General features: G+C 39.1%; 1 protein-coding gene across 4 annotated transcripts in view; it reads left to right on the forward strand.

Moving 5' to 3' along the window:
- PNLDC1 (PARN like ribonuclease domain containing exonuclease 1) overlaps window positions 1–22,400 on the forward strand; it is a 29,191-nt gene that overhangs the window by 1,213 nt on the left and 5,578 nt on the right. For 3 of the 4 annotated variants that reach the window (XM_016428997.2, XM_007484852.3, XM_007484853.3), the window contains exons 2-16: window positions 99–156; window positions 991–1,064; window positions 4,215–4,254; window positions 5,056–5,179; window positions 5,389–5,477; window positions 10,753–10,853; window positions 11,679–11,755; window positions 12,095–12,238; window positions 13,360–13,429; window positions 15,091–15,176; window positions 16,666–16,721; window positions 17,660–17,724; window positions 18,201–18,254; window positions 19,879–19,921; window positions 21,476–21,572. In XM_016428997.2, coding sequence (XP_016284483.1) covers window positions 99–156; window positions 991–1,064; window positions 4,215–4,254; window positions 5,056–5,179; window positions 5,389–5,477; window positions 10,753–10,853; window positions 11,679–11,755; window positions 12,095–12,238; window positions 13,360–13,429; window positions 15,091–15,176; window positions 16,666–16,721; window positions 17,660–17,724; window positions 18,201–18,254; window positions 19,879–19,921; window positions 21,476–21,572 — 1,178 coding nt within the window. Of the gene's footprint in view, window positions 1–98; window positions 157–990; window positions 1,065–1,153; window positions 1,230–4,214; window positions 4,255–5,055; window positions 5,180–5,388; window positions 5,478–10,752; window positions 10,854–11,678; window positions 11,756–12,094; window positions 12,239–13,359; window positions 13,430–15,090; window positions 15,177–16,665; window positions 16,722–17,659; window positions 17,725–18,200; window positions 18,255–19,878; window positions 19,922–21,475; window positions 21,573–22,400 lie in introns of those variants that run through there. The other variant, XM_056819011.1, reaches the window with a different exon arrangement.

Below are 22,400 nucleotides of genomic sequence, written 5' to 3' on the forward strand. Positions count from 1 at the left end.
TTGTACAGGATGGCTGCTCTCTAAATTCTGACTGATGAATAATGTGACCCTGATGTTCACAAATGGATTGCCTTTCCTTTTATAAAATTTACCTGTAGGTTTGGACATAGAATTTACAGGCTTGAGGTCCATCTACCCAAAAGGCCAGCAAACCAGGTAATGTGGGAACAACCTTTTCTCTCATCCTGGGGGACTTACCTAAGTTATTCAGGGTGACAATATATTAGAATCCTGGTAGGACTTAGTTGAGTTATATGTGGTGACAATGTATAGACTCCTTTAGGTCTTTACTTGAAGGTGGTTCAGTAGGTAGAGCGAGCACTGGGCCTAAAGTCAGGGAGGCCTGAGACATTTAATTGACCTATCTGACCTCAGACATTTAATTGTGTGACTCTGGGCAAGTTATTTAACTTCAATTTCCTCAGTTTGCTCAGCTGTGAGAGGAAAAATAATAATACCTACCTCAAATGGTTATTGTGAGGATCAAATGAGATAATAATATTTGTAATCAAGTACTTAGCACAGTGCCTGGCACTTAGTAAAGACCAGATAAGTGTTTATTTTCTTCACTGAGTCAAGTTGAATCCATATTTGAATAGGAATTCTTTCTACAAAGTGGTTCTCTAGCCTTTTTATTAGATTAGTGCTAATAGTACAACTCAAAGTCATAGAGTACTCTGAGGTTTACAAGGTTTTCTTAAAGGAAGATTCCTACAGTTTTCTTGTAAGGTTCCTAAAGGTTTCTTCATAACCATATGAGGTATATAGTGAAAAAATGGTTTTCTCTGTATGGACACTGAAGTTCAGCAACATCAAACAATTTCAATGTCATAGATTTAATGAATATTGGAGCCAAAACTGAGACTTGTGTCTTCTAGAACCCTTAACCACTGTGAACTTTTTACTATTTTTCTTAACGCATGCAAATGCAAGCATGTTGTTAGGAGACATTTTATCAGTATTTGTAAGATACCTATTGTCTTTTAACAGTCTCTTTGACTCACCAGCAGAGTGGTATCTAAAGACCCGGAGGAGCATTCAGCAGTTTACAGTGTGTCAGATTGGTGAGTTTATCAGTTAAAGATAACAGCATTCTTGTCTCTTTAAATTCCCTGTAGTTCTAAGCTATGGGGGTGGGGGGTGGGGGGGGGAGGCATCAAGGTTTAGTGGAGAAAGTACTGGCTTTGACTTGGTTTTGCTACTATGTGACCTGAAGAATCACTACATCTGTAAGATGGACTGGTCTAGTTTTAAATCTATTATCTTATCTTTAGGTGCACTTGGGAGTATTTCAGAGTTGCTTTGTCCTATAGATTTATTGTTTGCTTGAATTGGTGATGGGTTTTGTTTTTTGGTGTCATGTTATGTTATTCACAATTCCTAAGAAGAAGGGTTCCCTCCCTGATTTGTTTGAGACAAACTTTATGTATCTGGAAGCATTAGTTTCCTTTGGCATATGCTTGTAAAAAGGAGGACATGTTGAGTGTCAGGTTGCTGATTGCTTTGGGGTTAATCTTTTCAAGTTGCTTGGTATCCTTTGATAAATGTGAAATAATATTTAAATTATATTTAATTCAGATCAATTAAAATTTTTTTTAATTTTATTTAATTTTTTTGTTACAATACTCACTTTATTTCCTTCCCTCCCCTCCACCCACCCTTCCCACAGCCCACGCACAATTTCATTGGGTTTTACATGTGTCCTTGATCAGAACCTATTTCCATGATGTTGTTTGCACTAGGATGTTCATTTAGAGTCTACATCCCCAACCATATCCCTTCGACCCATGTATTCAAACAATTGTTTTTCCTTGGTGTTTCTTTCCCACAGTTCTTCCTCTGAATATGGATAGTGGTTTTTCTCCTAGATTCCTCCAAGTTGTTCAGGATCACTGCATTGCCACTAATAGAGAAGTTCATTACATTTGATTGTATCACAGTGTATCAGTTTCTGTGTACAATGTTCTCCTGGTTCTGCTCCTCTCGCTCTGCATCACTTCCTGGAGGTTGTTCCAGTCCCCATGGAATTCCTCTACTTTATTATTCCTTTGAGCACAATAGTATTCCATCACCAACAGATACCACAATTTGTTCAGCCATTCCCCAATTGGACATACCCTCCTTTTCCAATTTTTTGCCACCACAAAGAACGCAGCTATGAATATTTTTGTACAAGTCTTTTTCCTTATTATCTCTTTGGGGTACAAACCCAGCAGTGCTATGGCTGGATCAAAGGGCAGACAGTCTTTTAGCACCCTTTGGGCATAGTTCCAAATTGCCCTCCAGAATTAAATATGAAAGTTCTAAAGTAATATTGTGGTCACTGATTTTAAAAATAGTATAGTTTAAGTCAAAATGACTTTTAGTAGATTTATTTACAAAGAGGTGAAAAGAGTGAAAGTGGAGAAATGTAAGAAGAGGGTTCTGGTGTCCAGCTCAACCCCATCAGGGCTCTGTAATCTTCAGCCAGAGGAACTGGTGGTGTCTTCAGCAAGATCAATTTTGAAGCTTGATAAAGGATTCCTACAGTTTCAGATTATCACCAAGTTAAAATTTAATCATGTAAAATGTATATTGTACCATATATTTCCTGTAGTCTTGACGTTTTTTATTTATACTTTGCTTAAGCCAACAAATATTTATTAAGTGCCTGCTTTTAAATGCTGGGAATACAGAAAAAGGCTGAAAATAGTTACTACCTCCAAGGTCCTTGCAATCTAGTAGAAGGACATCATACAGACATAAATACAAAGTATATACAAGACAGATAGGTGGTAATCTCTGTGAGTAGGCACCAGCTTTAAGAGGTAGGAAGAATGAAGGTGAAATTTTAGCTGAGTCTTCAGGTAAACCAGGAAGCAGAGATAAAGAGGGAGAGAATTCCAGTCATAAAGACAGTCAATGAAAATATTCAGTGGCAGAGATGAAATGACTTTGTGTCTAGCAAGAGGCAGAATCTTCTGTTATAAACTTTGTACAACTGAGCTCTTCTATTGATCTAGCATTAATTTTTAAACATGGTACATTCAACCTACCAGTCAGGTAGAAAAACCTGACTCTTTCATTCATCTATCTGTAAAGCCTTTATCTTGAAATATGCATTTCTTTGCCTTATCAGAAGGCTTACTTTTGTCTTCCAAGACTTAAATAATGTGCCTACTCAGATGTAAGTAGGGAATAGTCTGTAGGGGTTGCCTCCTATAATAGCAATATCATATTTAGGAATTGCATATTTCCTTTTATTTTTTCTATTTGTTATATATTTTAACTTTTACATTTTTCAATTACATATAGAAACACTTTTTGACAATTGTTAATCTGACTTTTTCAATTCAGATTCTTTCCCTCTCTCTGAATTGGGGGAAATACATTTTCCCATATTCCTTATGCCATGAAAGATGACATGGCATATCAAATACATAAAACTCCCAAAATACTTATGAAGGAAATAAAGTGAAAGTCAGACTCTTAATGGTTTTCTTTGGCTGTGGATAGCATTTTTCATCATGAGTCCCTTAGGGTTATCATGGAACTTTGCTAATAATAGTTTCGTCCTTCACAGTTGATCATTGTATATTTCTGTTACTGTATACAGTGTTCTGGTTCTGCTCACTTCACTTTTCATCAGTTCATATAAGTCTTTTCAGGTTTTTCTGATTTCATCCTGTTCTTAATTTCTTATGGTACAAATATAATATTCAATTACAACCATATACTATGGCTTCTTCAACCATTCCCCAGTGGATGGACATCCCTTCATTTTCCAATTCTTTGCCACTCCAAAAAGAGCTACTAAAAATATTTTTGTGCAAGTAGGCCCTTTCCCCCTACTTTTTATCACTTTGGGGCACAGACTTAGTAGTGGTATTGCTGGGTCAAAGGGTATGCATTAGTTTTATGGTCCTCTCGGCAGGGCTCCATATTGCTCTCCAGAAAAGTTAGATCAGTTCACAGTTCCACCAGAAATGTACTAGTGTCCCAGTTTTCCCACATTCCCTTCCAATCTGATAGGTATGAGGTGATAGCTCAGCATTGTTTTAATTTGTTTTTTTCATATGACTATAGATAGTTTTAATTACTTCATCCGAGAACTGCTTGTTCATATCCTGTGATTATTTGCCAGTTAACTGAATTTGTGGTTTGAGGGAATGAGAATGTAAATACAGTTTGATATAACTTTAGTCTTCCTCCCCAACCCTCTGTCATTCTTTTAGGATTGTCAATGTTTTCAAATATGGGAAGAAAGTCAAATAAGTAAGTAGAAAGACCTTTTGCAATAAAATTCAATATGTATGGGCAAGATATATTTTATGTATAGCAGGTGTAAAATGTGGCACATTCTTTCAGATATGATCTGTATTTTGGTTTGTTTTGATGAACTGAACTTTTTTGTTATAAAAGAAGGCTCTTTTAACCCCCATTGTCTAGCCCCTACCTCTCTTTTGCTCTGGAATCAGTAAGTGGTATTGATTCCAAGATGTAAGGTAAGGGCTTAAAAATAAACAAATAAATAAATAAAGAGGGCTCTTTTTGTGGAGGTGGGACTGGGAAAAGTCATTGTAAAAATAAGCAAACAAAGCAGCAAGAGGCAATATGATATAGTGGGTTCAGAGTCAGGAATATCTGGTTTCAAGCCCCACCTCTATTAAGTCCTGACCTTGGGGCCCTGGGCAATTTTATTTAACCTCTGAATGTCCCAGGAAACTGAAAGTTGCACAGGAAGTGCTGAGCTACATTGGTAGAGAAGGTTTCCTTATTGAGGGTTCTTTGTTTCAATGAAATTCCCTGCTAAAAAATTAAGAAGATTAAAAAAATTGGAAAAAAAAGATAACATTAAAACACAGCCACCTCTTGCCCTCCTAAATCTCTCTGTAAATATATACTCCTATTATCTGTTTGATAATCTGCTGGACCACTGAATTTGATCTTTTATTTAATTTTATTTTTGTATGAATTACATTTGAATGCAGAAAACTGAAAGATAACTGCAGGCCACAAGTATCTGATATTTTAAAAAATGTTCCCCTTATATTTTTTCTTTCTTTTTTAAAATAGGTATTTAGCCCATTCATATAACTTCTTCCTCTTCCCTACCACACTTGGAATTATGGATTCAGAGTTCTCCTTCCAGGCCTCTAGTATTCTGTTTTTGAATCAGTACGGTTTTGATTATAATAAGGTATGTTTTTTTTCCCCTTTGTTTGACTTTGGCTGGTGCAGAAGGTTGGGTGGAGAGTACAGTCTCAAAAGGAAACTCCTTGTTCATAAGGTTAAAAGATAAGGCCTTTTCTCATCTCTCATTCCTACCTATCAAACCAAAATCTCCTTTTAGCTTTGTGATCCTGGGAGCATTAGATAACTGCTACATTTTTTAAAAATTTTCTTTAGTTCCTCAAAAATGGGATTCCATATATGAATGAAGAACAAGAAAAGAAAATTAAGCAAGATCTTCTAACAGGGAATTGGAAAGTTCGTAGGTAAAGTCTTTTCTCCCTAGTTTATATGGTAGTCTGTAAAATTATGTGTGAGCTGAGCTTTTGTAGTTATATATTTGGTACTAATGTGCCAGAGGGGAGGTATTCACTAGCATTTGGGAGAGTAGTTAATGCCAAATAAAATGTTAGCTATTAGGTATTTGTGAAAGTAGTCCATGTATGATACCAGTCTCCTAGAAAAGAAAACCTGAAGGTGACCTTGAAATCCATTCACCTCTCTTTAGGAATGTTGAAATCCACTTCCCTAGTTTTACTTGTTTTTATTTCCCTAATTCTAAAAAACCTTCCTTCTTAGGAAAAAAGTCTGAAGTTTCAGCCTTTTCCTCTTTGTTAAATACCAGAGGCAGATGATTACCCTTATTCCCCAAATAGCAATTCCATTTTTATGCAAATGAAGGAATAAAAAGATTTAATAAACCCTGTGTACAAAAAGCACTTGGGGTACATGTTGGAAAGCAAGACAGATGGAGACTATCGAGGGAATTATTGGAAAAAATGTGAAGGAAGGTAGCCTATGTGGAAAGGAAACAAGACTGACCCTTTCCCAATAATATTATACCTAGCAGTACCAGATCTCAAACTACTATAAAGAGTAATCGTTAATACAATCTGGTATTGGCTAAGAAATAGAATAGTAGATCAATGGAATATATAGATACAGAATAAACATACTTAGCAACCTAGTGTTTGAGAAACCCAAAGACCCCAGTTTTCGGGATAAGAACTTATTTTAACAAAAAATGCTGGGAAAACTGGAAAACATTATAGCATAAACTATCTCACACCTTATACCAAGATAAGATAAAAATCATATGGATATATGATTTAGACATAAGGGGGATACCATAAGCAAATTAAGGGGAGGTAGAATAGTCTACCTGTCAAATCTGTGGAGAAGGGAAGAATTTGACAAAACAAGAGAAAGAAAACAGAAAATGTAAAATGAATAATTCTGATTATATTAAATTTAAAAGGTTCTGTATAGACAAAACCAGTGTAAGCAAGATTAGAAGAAAAACATTTTTGCAGCAAATTTTTCTGATAAAGGTGTTATTTTTCAAATATATAGAGAATTAAGTCAAATTTATAAGAATAAAAGTTATTGCCCAATTGACAAATGATCAAAGAATATGAGCAAGCAATTTTCAAGTGAAGAAATAAAAACTATCAATAATAATATGGAAAAAATATTCTAAGTCACTCTTTTTAAAAAATTTTATAATATTTTATTTGATCATTTCCAAGCATTATTCGTTAAAGACAAAGATCATTTTCTTTTCCTCCCCCCCACCCCCCCATAGCCAACGTGTGATTCCACTGGGTATCACATGTGTTCTTGATTCGAACCCATTGCCATGTTGTTAATATTTGCATTAGAGTTTCGTTTAGAGTTTCTCCTCTGTCAAGTCCCCTCAACCACTGTAGTCAGGTAGTTGCTTTTCCTCGCTGTTTCTACTCCCACAGTTTATCCTCTGCTTATGAATGGTGTTTTTTTTTCTCCTAGATCCCTGCAGATTGTTCAGGGACATTACACCGCCACTAATGGAGAAGTCCATTACATTCGATTATACCACAGTGTGTTTGTCTCTGTGTACAATGTTCTCCTGGTTCTGCTCCTTTCGCTCTGCATCACTTCCTGGAGGTTGTTCCAGTCTCCATGGAATTCCTCCACTTTATTATTCCTTTTAGCACAATAGTATTCCATCACCAACATATACCACAATTTGTTCAGCCATTCCCCAATTGATGGGCATCCCCTCGTTTTCCAGTTTTTGGCCACCACAAAGAGCACAGCTATGAATATTCTTGTACAAGTCTTTTTGTCCATTATCTCTTTGGGATACAGACCCAGCAGTGCTATGGCTGGATCAAAGGGCAGACATTCTTTTAGCACCCTTTGTGCATAGTTCCAAATTGCCCTCCAGAATGGTTGGATCAGTTCACAACTCCACCAGCAATGAATTAATGTCCCCACTTTGCCACATCCCCTCCAGGATTCATTACTTTCCTTTGCTGTCATGTTAGCCAATCTGCTAGGTGTGAGGTGATACCTCAGAGTTGTTTTGATTTGCATCTCTCTGATTATAAGAGATTTAGAACACTTCTTCATGTGCTTATTAATAGTTTTGATTTCTTTATCTGAGAACTGCCTATCCATGTCCCTTGCCCATTTATCAATTGGAGAATGGCTTGATTTTTTGTACAGTTGATTTAGCTCTTTATAAATTTGGGTAATTAAACCTTTGTCAGAGGTTTCTATGAAGATTTTTTCCCAATTTGTTGTTTCCCTTCTGATTTTAGTTACATTGGTTTTGTTTGTACAAAAGCTTTTTAATTTGATGTAGTCAAAATTATTTATTTTACTTTTTGTGATTCTTTCTATGTCTTACTTGGTTTTAAAGCCTTTCCCCTCCCAAAGGTCTGACATGTATACTATTCTGTGTTTACCCAATTTAGTTATGGTTTCCTTCTTTATGTTCAAGTCATTCACCCATTTTGAATTTATCTTGGTGTAGGGTGTGAGGTGTTGATCAATTCCTAATCTCTCCCACACTGTCTTCCAATTTTCCCAGCAGTTTTTATCGAATAGTGGATTTTTGTCCCAAAAGCTGGGATCTTTGGGTTTATCGTATACTGTCTTGCTGAGGTCGCTTTCCCCCAGTCTATTCCACTGATCTTCCTTTCTGTCTCTTAGCCAGTACCAAATTGTTTTGATAACTGCTGCTTTGTAATATAGTTTAAGGTCTGGGATTGCAAGGCCCCTTTCATATGTGGTTTTTTTTTTCATTATTTTCCTAGATATCCTTGATCTTTTGTTATTCCAGATGAATTTTGTTATGGTTTTTTTCTAAATCAGTAAAGAAATATTTTGGGTGTTCAATGGGTATGGCACTAAATAGATAACTAAGTTTGGGTAGGATGGTCATTTTTATTATATTGGCTCGTCCTACCCATGAGCAGTTAATGTTTTTCCAATTGCTCAAGTCTAGTTTTAGTTGTGTGGTGAGTGTTTTGTAGTTGTGTTCATATAGTTCCTGTGTTTGTCTTGGGAGGTAGATTCCTAGGTATTTTATTTTGTCTAAGGTGATTTTGAATGGGATTTCTCTTTCTAGTTCTTGCTGCTGAGCTGTGTTGGAGATATATAGAAAAGTTGATGATTTATGTGGGTTTATTTTGTATCCTGCAACTTTGCTAAAGTTGTTGATTATTTCAATTAGCTTTTTGGTTGAATCTCTAGGATTCTTTAAGTAGACCATCATGTCATCTGCAAAAAGTGATAACTTGGTCTCCTCCTTGCCTATTTTGATGCCTTCAATTTCTTTTTCTTCTCTAATTGCTACTGCTAGTGTTTCTAGTACAATGTCAAATAGTAGAGGTGATAATGGGCATCCTTGTTTCACTCCTGATCTTATTGGGAATGCATCTAGTTTATCCCTCTAAGTCACTCTTGATTAGAGGAATGCAAGTTAAAACCAATCTGAGGTATCACCTCATACCTATCAGAGCCAAAGAGACAGTAAAGAAAAATAAATGTTGGAGGGGATACGGCAAAATTGAGACATTAATTGCTGGTGTAGTTATGGTCCAACCATTCTGGAGGGCAATTTGGAACTATGTCCAAAGTGTTTTAAAACTGCATTATCCTTTGATCCTGTAATACTTCTACTAGGTCTGTATCTCAAAGAGATAAAAAACGGGGGAGGGGAAGGACCTAATTGTACATAAACATTTATAGCTGCTCTCTTTGTGGTGGTAAGGAATTGGAAATTGAGGAGATGTCTATCAATTGGGGAATAGCTGAACAAATTGTGGGATATGATGGTGATAGAATACTATTGTACTGTAAAAAATGATGAGCAGGATGATTTCAGAAAAAGCTGGAAAGACCTACATGAACTGATTCAGAGTTAAATAACCAGGAGAACATTGTACATAGTAACAGCAATATTGGGGGATGGTCAGCTGTGAAAGACTCAGCTACTCTCAGCAATACAGTGTTCCAGTACAATTCTGAGGGACTTATGACAAAACATGCTATTCACCTCCAGAGAAAGAACTATTGGAGTTGGAATGCAGATCAAAGCCTATTGTTTTTTACTTCGTTTTTTTGTGTGTGTGTTTTTAATTTGGGGTTTTGGTTTTATATAATTATTCTTTTACAACAATGTCCAATATGGAGTTAAGTTTTTCATAATACATGAATAAGCCAGATAAAATTGTTTATCATCTCTGGGATAGGGGAAGGAAGAGAAGAAAGGATAGTTTGGATCTTATATTTTTGGAAAAACATATGTTGAAAATTATTGGGAAAATAAAATACATATTATTTTATATCTTGCAAAATTATTTTTAAAAGTACAAAATAAAAGCAAGACAGTTTCTGCTCTGAAGGAATTTATATTCTAATAGAGGCAATACATAGAGGAGGAATTGATTGTAGGACAAATAGTAGTGCCTCATGGTCCTCAGGGTACAGTGGTAAAACAGACTGTACTCCATCCTTTTTAGAATCTTTTCCATTGATGATACTATATTTCTTCTTGATGTCAAACCATTTGACAATGCAAGGACTTTAGCAACAAGGACTTTGTTTTCTGGGTTTTTTCAATAGCTGCAGTTGCTGAGGACACAGGATTTGTAGCATCTACAGAGGCAGGTGACAGGTCACATCTCTCTAACATTCCCCTACATATTGACTGTGAGCCTGGGTTGGAGCAATGCTTGTGCTTGATGGGGAGAAGTGATAGAGGGCTCATATTCTTAGAACCTTTGGTGTTTCATGTTTGTAAGCTATCACTACCAAGATTGGAGGAGAGTTGGTGGTATTTCTCACATCGATGAACCCATATTTACCACAATTTCCATTACTTAAAAAAAATACCATATGGTTATTATTCTTTGTAGTACTAAAAGCACCTTATTTTTTAATAGAACCCAAATTTTTCTTCCTCTTAATGATCATATGACACAGGAGGGGATCAGGAAACATCCCTCTTGAGAGGAGAAATGTAGAAAAAATTTTATTTAAAAAAAATGTATTTTTACCACTTGAATAGCAAGAGTGGTAATCTCTTTGGTGGCCTGTTTTGGCTCTTAGATCATAATACCAGAATCTGAAAAATAGCAAACAGTCACTTCCTTTTGGAATCATCTTGTTTCATTTATTGAATCATCTTGTTTGATTTATTTGGGATCATCTCATTTTATTTGGTTGTATTCTTTCCATCTCCTTTTCTTCTTGGTATTTAATTTGCAGTACACTGGACAAAGACCAAATGAAGGTGGTGATTGATGAGGTAACTCGGTGGTTGGAGATGGCACAAGAAGGAGATTGGATGACACTTCCTGATATAACTGGTAGGCAGGAGAACTATTTTTAGATAAGAGTATGAAAGGGGTATTTATCCAGGTCCGTGATGTATACCCACAAAGTTATTATCCAGATTTAAAAAAACTAGATTTACTTTTATACTCAAGATCCTGCCTATTGGTGAGGGGTTGGGTCTTAGAAGGTAGGACTTCTTTTTATTAAAAAAAGTTTTTTTTTTTAGAAAAACTTACCTTCTGTCTTAGGATCAATATGGTGTATTGCTTCCAAGGCAGAAGTGGTAAAGTGGTAAGGACTAGGCAATGGGGGCTTAAGTGACTTACTCCAGAGTCACATAGCTAGGAAATGCCTGAGGCCAGATTTGGATCCAGGACCTTCCATTTCTGGGCCTGGCTCTCAATCTGCTGAGCTATCTTGCTGGCCCTAAAGGTTGGACTTTTGATGCTGGTACCTTCTCTTTGGGTGACTTAGGGTCATGCTGTTTATAAGTGTGACCTCTGTCTTGAGAATAGGTAGTCATTATAGATGGTCATTCATAAATGCATAAGCAGTCAGGAACTCCTTCCTCAAGTTAATCCTAAGCACTCTTGATATTCATCTGTCCTTTTTTCCTTCTGTAATTCCCTCTTTGTTTAAAACTTCTCTCATATAATATGAGCAGAAGATAATGCTGGCCCAGGATGGTATTGGACTTGTCATGTGGGTGAATGGAGATTTTTCCATTTCATCTCTTTGTACTATGGTCCAAATACGCTATAGATTCAGGAAGATGGGTGGATTGTTTTTTCAAATCTGAATGTGACCTGTGCATTTCAGCCCTTGTTTGCTTTCTTGTTTCCCTCTCTTTGCCTCAGGGTTCCAGGCTTTTGAGGTACAGTTGGTACTGAGGCAGGCTCTCCCCACAGTTTGGACCTTGATGAAAGACAAAGGGGTGAGTTGGGAATTCTGTCCTTTTAGATTGAAGAATGTTTTTTGCCTTGCTCAAGAGGATCCCTTGGTAGCCTCTTAATTTATTGGTCTTTGTCACCCAGCCAAACCTAGTTTAAATACCTCTTCCATGAAAGGCCCATGTCTGTGGGCCAAATGCCAGGGTTTCTCAATGAAAGTGTGGAAAGAAGATTGTTTTGGGGAGGCTAGACTAGCCACCAGATTATTACAGCCTGCCCTCAAAGTTGTCTCATTCCCATCTCTCTTTCCCTAAGCCTGAGAGTTCTTTCCTAATGTTTCAGGTCTAAGGCTCAAATAACTTGCCCTTGTTGTCTCCTGGAAGGTGTTAGTGAAGAAAGTGAGCAGGCAATACCGATGGTGTCTAGAGAATTCCTCTCGTGACCATGATGACTGCAGGAGGGAGAAGATTCTCCTATCTGCCCGAGGTTTTGCCGTCTTTTTCCAGATGCTGGTAAAAGCCAAGAAGGTAGAGATTTATATTCCTATTGCTTGTTTTTTGACAATGTTGTTTAGGTTCATGGCCCCAGCTGGTTATACCTTTGGCTATGACAGCCAGCTCCCTATTCCTATCGTTTTTCTTTGGGCAGATAGATGGGGCAATGAATAGAACGGACCCACTCAGGAAGATTTGAGTTTGAATTCTTCTTTGGACACTTTCTGTGTGATCCTAGGCAAGGGACTTAATCACTCTCAGGATCAATTTCCTCATCTGTAAAGTGGTAATAACAAAAGCCCCCAACTTCCCTCATAGGGTTGTTGTGAGGACTGAATAAAAATCATATTGCAAAGTACTTTACAGATCTTAAAATATTACACAAATGTCAGCCATTATTATTATCATGTTATTTTAATGACTGTTGGCTTCATCATTGTGAGTCCTCCACTCTAATGCAGAGTCCAATCTTCCCATGTCCTAGTAATCAGTCTTCACATGTTTCTGGGGTTAAAAAAGACTAATTTCCTTGTAGACACCTTTTCAATGATAAAGTATCTCTCAGCTAAGGTAGGCTGGTCCTCAGAAGCTGGGCAGATTCTGTCCATTACTGCTTTCACCAGTATGATTAACAGGTGGCTTTTGAAATGCTGCCCCTTAAATAAAGCACCAGTGTTACCTTGTTCCTTGGCTTATAAAGAGCTGTGTTTGTTTTAAAGCAGATTACTGGACACAGGTGTACTGAGTTTTGAGTTAACCATCTCCCCTCTGTCTTGTGATTGATATATGGTTAAGAAATTCCTGGAGTTAATTACCTTACTTACCTTGAATTCTTCCTACTCCTTTCTTCCCTTCTCTTTTTATTTTTCTATTAATGTTCTTTGTGGACACAACATATTTCCTTTTTGTCTTTGTTTTCCTGGGTGCTTATTAGAACATCTGGCACCTAGTGGGGGCTAAATAATTGCTTGATCTTCCAGGTAGTTGGGCTATTAAGAACTTCTTTTCTTAAAAGGAAGAGGGAGAATGATTGGGGAAGAGGACTAAAGAGGTTGCCTAAAGCTATTGATTACTGACTTCTGTGTAAGAAAATACTGGTGGCACCCAGTGACTTTGATTCATTCTTTTGTGTCTCTTGGCTCTATTCTTTCTAGCCTTTGGTGGGACATAACATGATGATGGATCTTTTGCACCTTCATGAGAAGTTCTACAGACCTCTCCCAGGTAGGGGAGGAGATGCACTTGTGCCCTTTTTCCTGATCTGGAGCTTTGCAGGGGGAGCTGGGCCTGAGAAGGGACACAGGCTTTTAGTCTTTAGGGAATGATAGGGATTTGAGTGGGAATAGATGTCGCCCCCCCTCCTTTTCTATGTCCCTAACAGACAGTCTTCAGCATTTATTAGAAGATCTTGGAGTTGGACAAAGGCCACTTGTTGGGTTCATCTCTTATTATCTTCCCAGAATAGGAAGTGGGCCACCCTTCTGCCTTTTACTTTCACCACTGGTAGGGTGACTGTGGCCCTCTCTTTTTCAGCTTCTTTGGATAACAGGAATTCCTCTACTTCTCAGTACCTGCTAGCCTCGGTTCTGAGCATCTTGGTGCTCTATCTGTAGCCCTCCCTGCTCAGCTTTGTCTGAGAATCCCTTCGTTTACCTCAGATCTGTCATCTCAGATACCACCTAGTACATGAACCTGTCCTGATCCCTATGTCTCCTCCCCAAATCACTCTTCTGTCTATGATAGGGATGATGGGGTGGTGGCCCAAATTATAACTGCTTCCATCCTTCACTCAGGTGGGTGGACACCTGCTTCATCTTCTCTCACCCTAGCAGGTCTGAGCCCCCAGAAAAGGACCACTACCACCCTCTTCTATTCATATTCTGTCAGGGGCCTTTTTGTGGGGGAATATACTCCTCTCCTTCAAACTAGCTCTCCTGGCTCCAGTGATGTTTCCATTTACACAAAATGATTACTTTTAGATCTTAAGCATAACCATTTACTTGGCAATAAGGCAATATAATCGCATCATAGGTACTCATATTAGTGCAAGTACACCATAAAGGACATCTGCATATTAGTGCATACATAAAGCCAAGTCACCAGGGCGCACTCAGTATCTTTGGAGGGGCTTGGGCACATCTTTAGAGAAAACCTGTCAAGGAGGCAAATGAGTGAGGAAAGCCCTCGTGCTTGAAGGTATCTCACAGCTCCAGAACTGTAAACTTTGGTATCTTCTTTCTGTCTCAGGAACTACCCTAAAAGTTCCTTAATAAGCTACTTCTGAAGTTGTGAAACTGACCTAGTCCATGCTATGCTCAACAAATACCTGTTTGGGCACATCTTGGCCAAACTCATTGTTGTTTCCATCCTTTTGAGCTTTGCTGATGCAGTTCTTGAAGTTGGCTCTTTCATTTCTTCATCTTTTTGAGTTGAAACTCTGGGTAGTCTCTTTAATTGGCATCATCTTAGTTTAGATTAGTGACCCAAGTCTCATCTTCAGTCTATAGTCAAATACATGACATGCTTTATGGTCAGAAGATGCTGGTGATGCCTGTATCTTCAGTATGGCACAGCTTGTTCTCAGAGTTCTGAATCAGATTAACTGTTTCCGAAGCTCACAGCTTTGCTCCATATGAAAGAGTAGAACCATAAAGAGAGACAGTATCTTACCCACAAAAAGAAGATCCTCAAAGTCTTAATACAGTTTTGAACTTTTTTTTTAAGCGTTGAAGACATCTTGTATGAATATACTGTATCTCCTGGCTAAACCAGATTTCTTGAGGGCAGATATTTCACTCTTGTCTCTCATTCCCAGCCCCAGACAGTCCCTGACACATAGTAAAATACTTAATAAATCCTGACTGATGGATTAATTCTCTCCTTAGAATCCTATGAACAATTTAAGCTGAACATCCATGGCTTGTTTCCTGTCCTCATAGATACTAAGAATGTGACAAAAGAGATTTGGAAGGTAAGTTGTTCACTCGTACCTGACTCTTCATGACCCCATTTGGGGTTTTCTTGGCAGAGATACTGGAGTGCTTTGCCAGTTCTCTTCAGCTCATTTTATAGATAAGGAAACTGAGGCAAACGGGGTTAAGTGACTTGCTCAGGATCACATAGCAAGTGAGTGTCTGAGGCCAGATAGGGATTTGGGAAAATGAGTCTTCCCGACTGCAGGACCCACACTCTACCCACTGCTCCACCTAGTGGCCCAGAGGGTGAATTAACAACCTGTGTTTTGGAAAGGGAAGGCTTCGTAAACTTCATTGTACATTTTCCTTTTTTTTGCCTTCTCTTTCCTGATAAAGTATAGAATCCAGGATTTAATGACTAGTTATTTTGCCCTGTGCAAGGTTACAATAGTGACAAAACTGATTCTTTTATGGAAACTTCCATGTTTTTTCCTGTTTGTCTAGTTTGTTTTGTTTATTGAGATTATTTGACATGGGGCTTTTTCTAGTTGTTATTAGTGTTCTACATATTATTGGAATGCTAGGAATATCTTCACAACTCTGATGGGAAATGTATTTCAGGGTGGGTATCAGAGTTGAAGCCTCTCTTTAGAAAAGGTAATTTAGAACTTAGATAGAAATTTCATCCATCATCTTGGAGTTAGAAAATGAAGAAGGGACCAAATACAAGATACATGATTTGGGGGATGAAAAAATGGCCAAGTATAATTGCTAGGTCCTGAAGTAGGCCATAATTGTTCAGGCTCATCGATTGAGTGACCTACATCCCAAAAAAGAGATGCATTTCCCCCTGGAGATAGCATAATTTTAAGAGGGCTGTACCAAAAGTCAGGAACACCTGAGTTCAAGGCCTCTCTAGTTCCTTGGCAGTTGTTTGATAAACCCTGGGCAAGTTGGTTTAATATTAGAGCCTTGGGTTCTTCTTCCTTAAAATAGATAGAATAGCACCTACCTCCCAGGACAGTGGTGACATTTAGATGAAACAGTGTATGTAAAGTGCTTTTCAAAACTATAAAGGATCATATAAATGTCAGCTATAAATGATGGTGGTGGGGATGATGGTGCAAGATGAAACTTGAGTCCTAAGACACTGTTGAACCTAAATTCCCTTCTTGGCTCAGAGGTTATCTGGTCCTGCTGAGACATGGAAATTGTAGGACATGTCCTGTATCTCTAACTTGAGGCTCAGATTACTAGCTTACTAAACTGGTCTCCTGAGGGAGACATGTCAGTTTGCTCTGTTTCTCTGTTCAGTCTCTCCATCATCAGTCATCAGGATTGCTTGCTGACCCCTAAGGACACTGCATACTCATTTAGTCTTAATTGGAGGAACAGGGATGATTATGCTGTTGGGTGGAATTGGAGGGGACAAAAAAGCTATTATATAAGCCCTTTGGGGAGTACTGAAGGTGAAAAGTTTATAAAATCCCAGCTGACCTCATCTCTCTCACGCCCCAGTTTTGTCTCTCATTTTTTATCCCACAGGAACTAAGTTTCCCGAGAGCTTCAAATCTTTTGGAGGTTTATGAAGTCCTAAACAGGCAAGCTAGATGTCTTTGATTCTGCTCCTCGAGGGCAGGAACCTGTAGCATCTCAGGCCCAGCTCCATGGTGATGGGAGGTGTCTTTGAGCAGTAGGATTTTTATTTTCACTTTTGATCTTTAGCCTGTTTTCTAATCTGAATATATAGGTCAAGATATAGATGAATGGAAAATAACCCTGTGGATATGACCCCCCCCCATAACCCTTACTTTCTGTTCTAGTAATTCTCAAGACAGAAGGGCAAGGGCCAGAAAACAAATGGGGGTTAAGTGACTTGCTCAGGGTCATACAGCTAGGAAGTGTCAGAGGCCAGGTCTTTCTAATTCCAGGCCTGGGTCTCTGTCAGCTGAGCACCTAGCTATACATATATATGCTTTTGGGGAGAACCAACCTTTTTTAGGAGAGTCACCTTATCTTAGCTTAAAGTTGAGTTTATATGAGTTTGCAGATTGAAAGAAAGTCCTCCCTTCAGAGAGGGGAGGCATCAGCATGTCAGGGAGTGGGGGTGATGTGGGGGAGGCATGACAGCTGTAGCTAGTTTAGAGATTTAAAAGGTAAAGCTTCTTGATCTGCTTTTAATGAGCCTCACAACTGATGGGATCATTGATCTACATATATACTTCTCAGTTCTCTTCCTGTCCAGGGGCATAAGGTGGGGGGGATGTTATTGGGGTGCAGGGATGACAGAGGAATTCTGTAGCTCCTTCAGAGTGGTCTGCTTTGATAGTTAGGGTTTCATGTAATTTGTCCTGACCCCTTGTTCTAAAGGTCTTTATTCATCTGTGTGTTTCTGTGAGCTCTCTTTAAGAGTCACAGTATTTTTGACTCGTTTTCTTAATTTAGTCAAAGGGAAAAGATGTGTGAGTACATGCACTGTTGCGAAAGTGTGACATATGCAGGTAAGAAAAAACCCTATCCTTGGCTCTTTCTCCAATAGTGACCTGAATCCTACCAAGAATTCTTGTCCAGTAATCATCCATGCAAGCGAGTGTATCAAATATGGTATGTTCCAATTAAAGCAAGATGCTTCCAGGTCTACTGATTGGGGAGCTAGGTTTCCCAGAAATTGTGCCTTATCCCCAATAAGTGTTGGGTTGGATGGGTACATTATTACTCAGTATTTTTCACCTGAGTCCACTTTGATTCTGTTTAATTCAAGGAGCAATTATTATGTAAGCATCTATAGTGTTCTATTGTTGGGGATCCATATACTGTTCTTATAATATACCCTCTGTTTCCTTCAACAATTTACTTAACCTTTTGGGAAGCTCTTTCCTCTGCCAGCCTCTTTCTCCTATATTTCCTTTTTTCCCCTTTGGTACAATTAGGATAAAAGGTGAACATTTGTAGCGCTAATGCTAATGTAGTTGGGAAGATGGTTGGATTAGGGTTAGGAATAGATAGTTCTTGATCCAAATTTTGTTTCTAATCATGGCCTCAATTCTTTGTTTTTCTCTCTTGTGGGGAAAATGTTTCAGTTGAGACCAAATACCCTCATGAAGCAGCTTATGATGCCTTCCTTTGTGGATCAGGTAAAAAAGGAACTTTAAACAAAATCAATTCAGATAGTTATAAGATACTATGTGCAAGGTCCTGTGTCAGGGAGCTAAAGGTGAAAGAAGACACAATTCCTGTCCGTAAAGAACTTTGTGTGTATGTATGTGTGAGAGATGTATAAGTGATATAATGCTCATTGTAGTTGTTAAGTGCAAAGGAGAAGTCCAAAGAGAGTTACCAAGAGCATCTAGAATGGAGAGATCACGTATAACTAGAGAGATCTGGGGAAGACCACTTGGAGAATTGAGCACTTGAACTATGCATTGAGGAAAGGGAGGAATTTCCATTGTTGGCATGGTAGGGAAGAGTCTATTTTAGGCATGTAGGCTGGCAGAATATGGGATTATGTGAAACAGTATAAAGTAAGCCTGGAAAGGTGATTTGGAGCCAGATTATTAAGTCCTTGGATGCCAGCTAAGTTTATTTTTGATAAGCTGAGGGAAGGTTTTGGAACAGGGTAATGATATGCTTAGATGTCTACATTAGGAAATTATTCTGGTGGGAAGAGTGGGGTGAAAGGTTGAGGGAAAGGAGAGTCTAGAATCAGGGAGGCCAGTTAAGAGACTAGCATAATAGGCCAGGAATAACTGGAGGTGGCGTATTACTTGTTATTTAGAGGAGACTGATGTTGGTGGATTGCTTTAAGTTTTGTGAATTCTGAGCAGCAGTAAGGCCAAAGCTTGGGCAAGAGAGGAAGATTGCCTCAGAAAAACCAATCCAAAACAAAAGATAAGTGATTGGAACTCCAAAAGAGGATGATATTACAAGAACAGAAAGGAATAAGTAGAAATGGGGTATATTGGAGAATTGAAATAAAAGAACTGATGATGAGGATGGAGATGGAGAACAGAGAGAAAAGTCAATGAGAACTTGGTGGTTTTAAACTTAAATAACTGGGAGGATAGTGGTACCACGAGCAGAAATATATATATTTACTTTAATGGGATTTTCTACCCTCTATTCAGAGTGATAACAAACAGAATGTGACAGCACTCTGAAATGGGTGAGGAATTAAAAATGAGACTTGATGTCAATTAATCAATAAGCATTTGTTATATACCTGCTCTGTGAAAGGTACTTTGCTAGGTATTGGGAACAATCTCTGCCATCAAGGAGCTCACATTCTAATGGGAGAGAAAATTTATATGCAAAATAAATGCAAGGCAATTTTGGGAAAAAGGAACAGGCTTAGGGCATGGGGGATCAGTACAGGTTTCATGTTGAAAGCAGTGTTTATCTTGAGATTTGAAGGGGAAAGGGGATTCTAAGAAGGAAATGTATTACAGGCACAGGAAATGGCCAGTAGGAATGTGATTATCCCATGTGAGGAATTACAGAAAGTTTACTGTGGCTGGATCTCCTGGAGTTTGGGAAAGGGAGGGATGTATAATAAGGCTCAGAAGTAGGTTGGGGCCAGGTTTGAAGGACTTTAAACAGAGAAATTTGTCTGTTCCTGGAGGCTATTGTGAGCCATGGAGGTTTACTGAGTAAGAGAGGGATGAGATTAGACCTTCATTTAAGGAAAATAATTTTGGCATTTGGGTGGAGGATGCACTGGAGAGAGGGGTCACTTATATTTCACATTTTCTTTCCTTCCAGTTCTCTTGAAGGTGGCCCACTTACTGCTACATAGATCAACTGGGTGAGCATTTCTTTTTGACTTGTGCTTTTACTAGTTGATGATTTTTTACTAGTTGAAAGATTTTCTGAAAATTTACTTGTACTCAGCTTGGTTGTGGCTATAGGGGACTAAAAAGGACAGAGCCAGTCACAAGTATTGGAAACCTCTGAGTTAGCAGGTCTGACTAATGGCCTCTCTTCCTTGAGCAACCTCTTTGATTGGACACAACGTCAGCACTTTCCTCCTTTCCTCACAGTACTGCTTCCAAGGATTTCTCTCCCTTCCTTCTTGCCTCCTGCTGTTCCAGATCCTTGTACTGGCTACTTACTGCTCAGTCAAACTCTGTTCAGTGCAGAGAGTGGGTGGGAGGAACATGGTATTGTTGGAGCCCCCATTTCAGCACCTAATCCATCCTGATCTTATCTTCCCCTCCCCTTCTCTCTTGAACCTCAATGATCCTTGTCCTAAGAGGACAGCTCAAGGTCAAGAGCCCTTGCAGGTAGCACAGACTAGGGCAGTCCCTGTTTGAGGATTTCAGGGTAGAAGTCCTAAATACATTTTCCCATGTAGTTGATGAATATTTAAAATACCTGTGTCTTTGTTGGTTTGGGTATTCTTTCTATTAACACATCCTTCTATAAATTAGTAGGTTGTTATTGCCCAAATGTTTGCCACAGTGAGCAGACTTCACGATCAAACCTTCAGAACTTGGCCAAATTGGTCCTTAGACAACAGACAGGGCCTGAACTTGATAGGATCAACCTGATCTGGGATAACCTTGAAGAGTCCAAGGGACATCCCATGCTAGAGTAAGCATCAAAGGTGGACTTTAGTGGAGGTGATAATTGAAATTTTATCATTTAATACAATGTAACCCATGATAAGTGACACTAAAACCAGATTTATTTAGCACTTTATAACTGGGAAGCACTTTGAACCAATCAGCAAGCATTATTCAGTGCTTATTATGTGCCAGACATGGTGCTAAGTGTGAAAGAAAAAGCAAAAATAATCCCTATACTCAAGGAACAGTTTATAACATTATACAAATAAGTACATGCAAGATCTGTACAGAAGAGATGGAAGGTTATCTATAGAGGGAAAAGCATCCACAACTGGTGGCACCAGGAAAGGCCTCTATTAGAAAATGGCATTTATGCTATCTTGAAGGAAGTTAATGTTTTAAAATTTCTTTTCATCTCCTCAAAATAGCCCTGTGAAGCAAGTAAAATGATTTTTACAAAGGAGAAAAAAGAAGCCCACCAGGGTTAGATAGGAAGAGAGAGTTCCTAGACAAGGACATAGCAGCCTTCTTCCCAAACGGGAGGCAGTGTGTTTGAGTGAAAAGTCCTGCATTTGGGGTTGTGGGCCCTGCCTTCAAATCCTGGCTCACCCACTGGCTTCCACTGTGATCTCAAGCAAATCAGTTGGTCTTTCTGGGCCCTGCAGAACGAGATCTGTCAAGATTCATCCAGCTTTTAGTCTGTGACCCTGCATGTAATCTGTATCTGGCACAGAGGGATTCTGTGATGAGACAGAGCATCCACATTGAAGCCCTTCTCCTTCCTGTAACAGGGGCGTGAGACTGGAGCCCACGTTCCCTCAGTATCTTGGGGTTCTGGCCCCTTATGTGAACCAGGTGAACCTTATCCGAGCTTGTATCTCTAAAATCGTGAGTAGTGTGTGCGTCACCCTCCCTTGCTCTGGGGGACCCAGGTGGGAAGTCAATTGGTGGTTGTTGGGGCTGGAGAAGGGGTGGGGGCTGGGCATAGGGATCCCAGCAGCTTCTCCCTGTCTTCCGAATAAGGGCAGTCCTGGATGTAGGCCACTGCAAGCTCATTCTGTGTAACTGGGTGGGATGGATGTTCCCTCAGGGCCAGTGAGCAGGAACGGCCTTGTGGTAAGTTTTCTGCAGACACAGTTCAGTCCTTCACTCCTTAGTCTCCATTGCCCAGAACCTCTGAGATCTGAGCATTTCGGGATCACATATCTGCCTACACTTGCCCACTCTCCAGGCACCCTTCCCCCAGGAGACCGTAAGCCCCTGGAAGGCAGTGACTATCTAGACTTTCAGGCACCTAACAGGTGCTCGTCCAGAGCTACTCAGAGACCCGAACCAAGGGTAGGAAGGGGAGCAACAGCTGTGGGCTGTATCCTGACAAATCCTTTACAAACCAAGCTTTCCTAGTCTTTAAAAGTTTTCTCAAGCCCGTGGGATACACCAGTATTTTATCAAGGCCCAGTTCATCCTGGCTCTGCCTTTTCCTAGCTAGATGACCGGGGGCAAGTTACTTCACTTGTCTCATCCTAGGTTTCCTCATCTGTAACATGAAGTGGTTGAATCAGATGTCCTCAGCATTTACTTCCAGCTCTAAGTCTTTGGTCCTGTGACCTTTTAGTTGTGAAACCTGGGAACCGATGGTGGTCTAAGGATCTCCAAAATAAAAATAGTGACTAAATGTATTTGTCTGGCTAGCTAGAACTTCTTCCTTTCCCCTCT

This window comes from Monodelphis domestica, chromosome 2, assembly GCF_027887165.1.
Source record: "Monodelphis domestica isolate mMonDom1 chromosome 2, mMonDom1.pri, whole genome shotgun sequence".
Classification (NCBI taxonomy): domain Eukaryota; kingdom Metazoa; phylum Chordata; class Mammalia; order Didelphimorphia; family Didelphidae; genus Monodelphis; species Monodelphis domestica.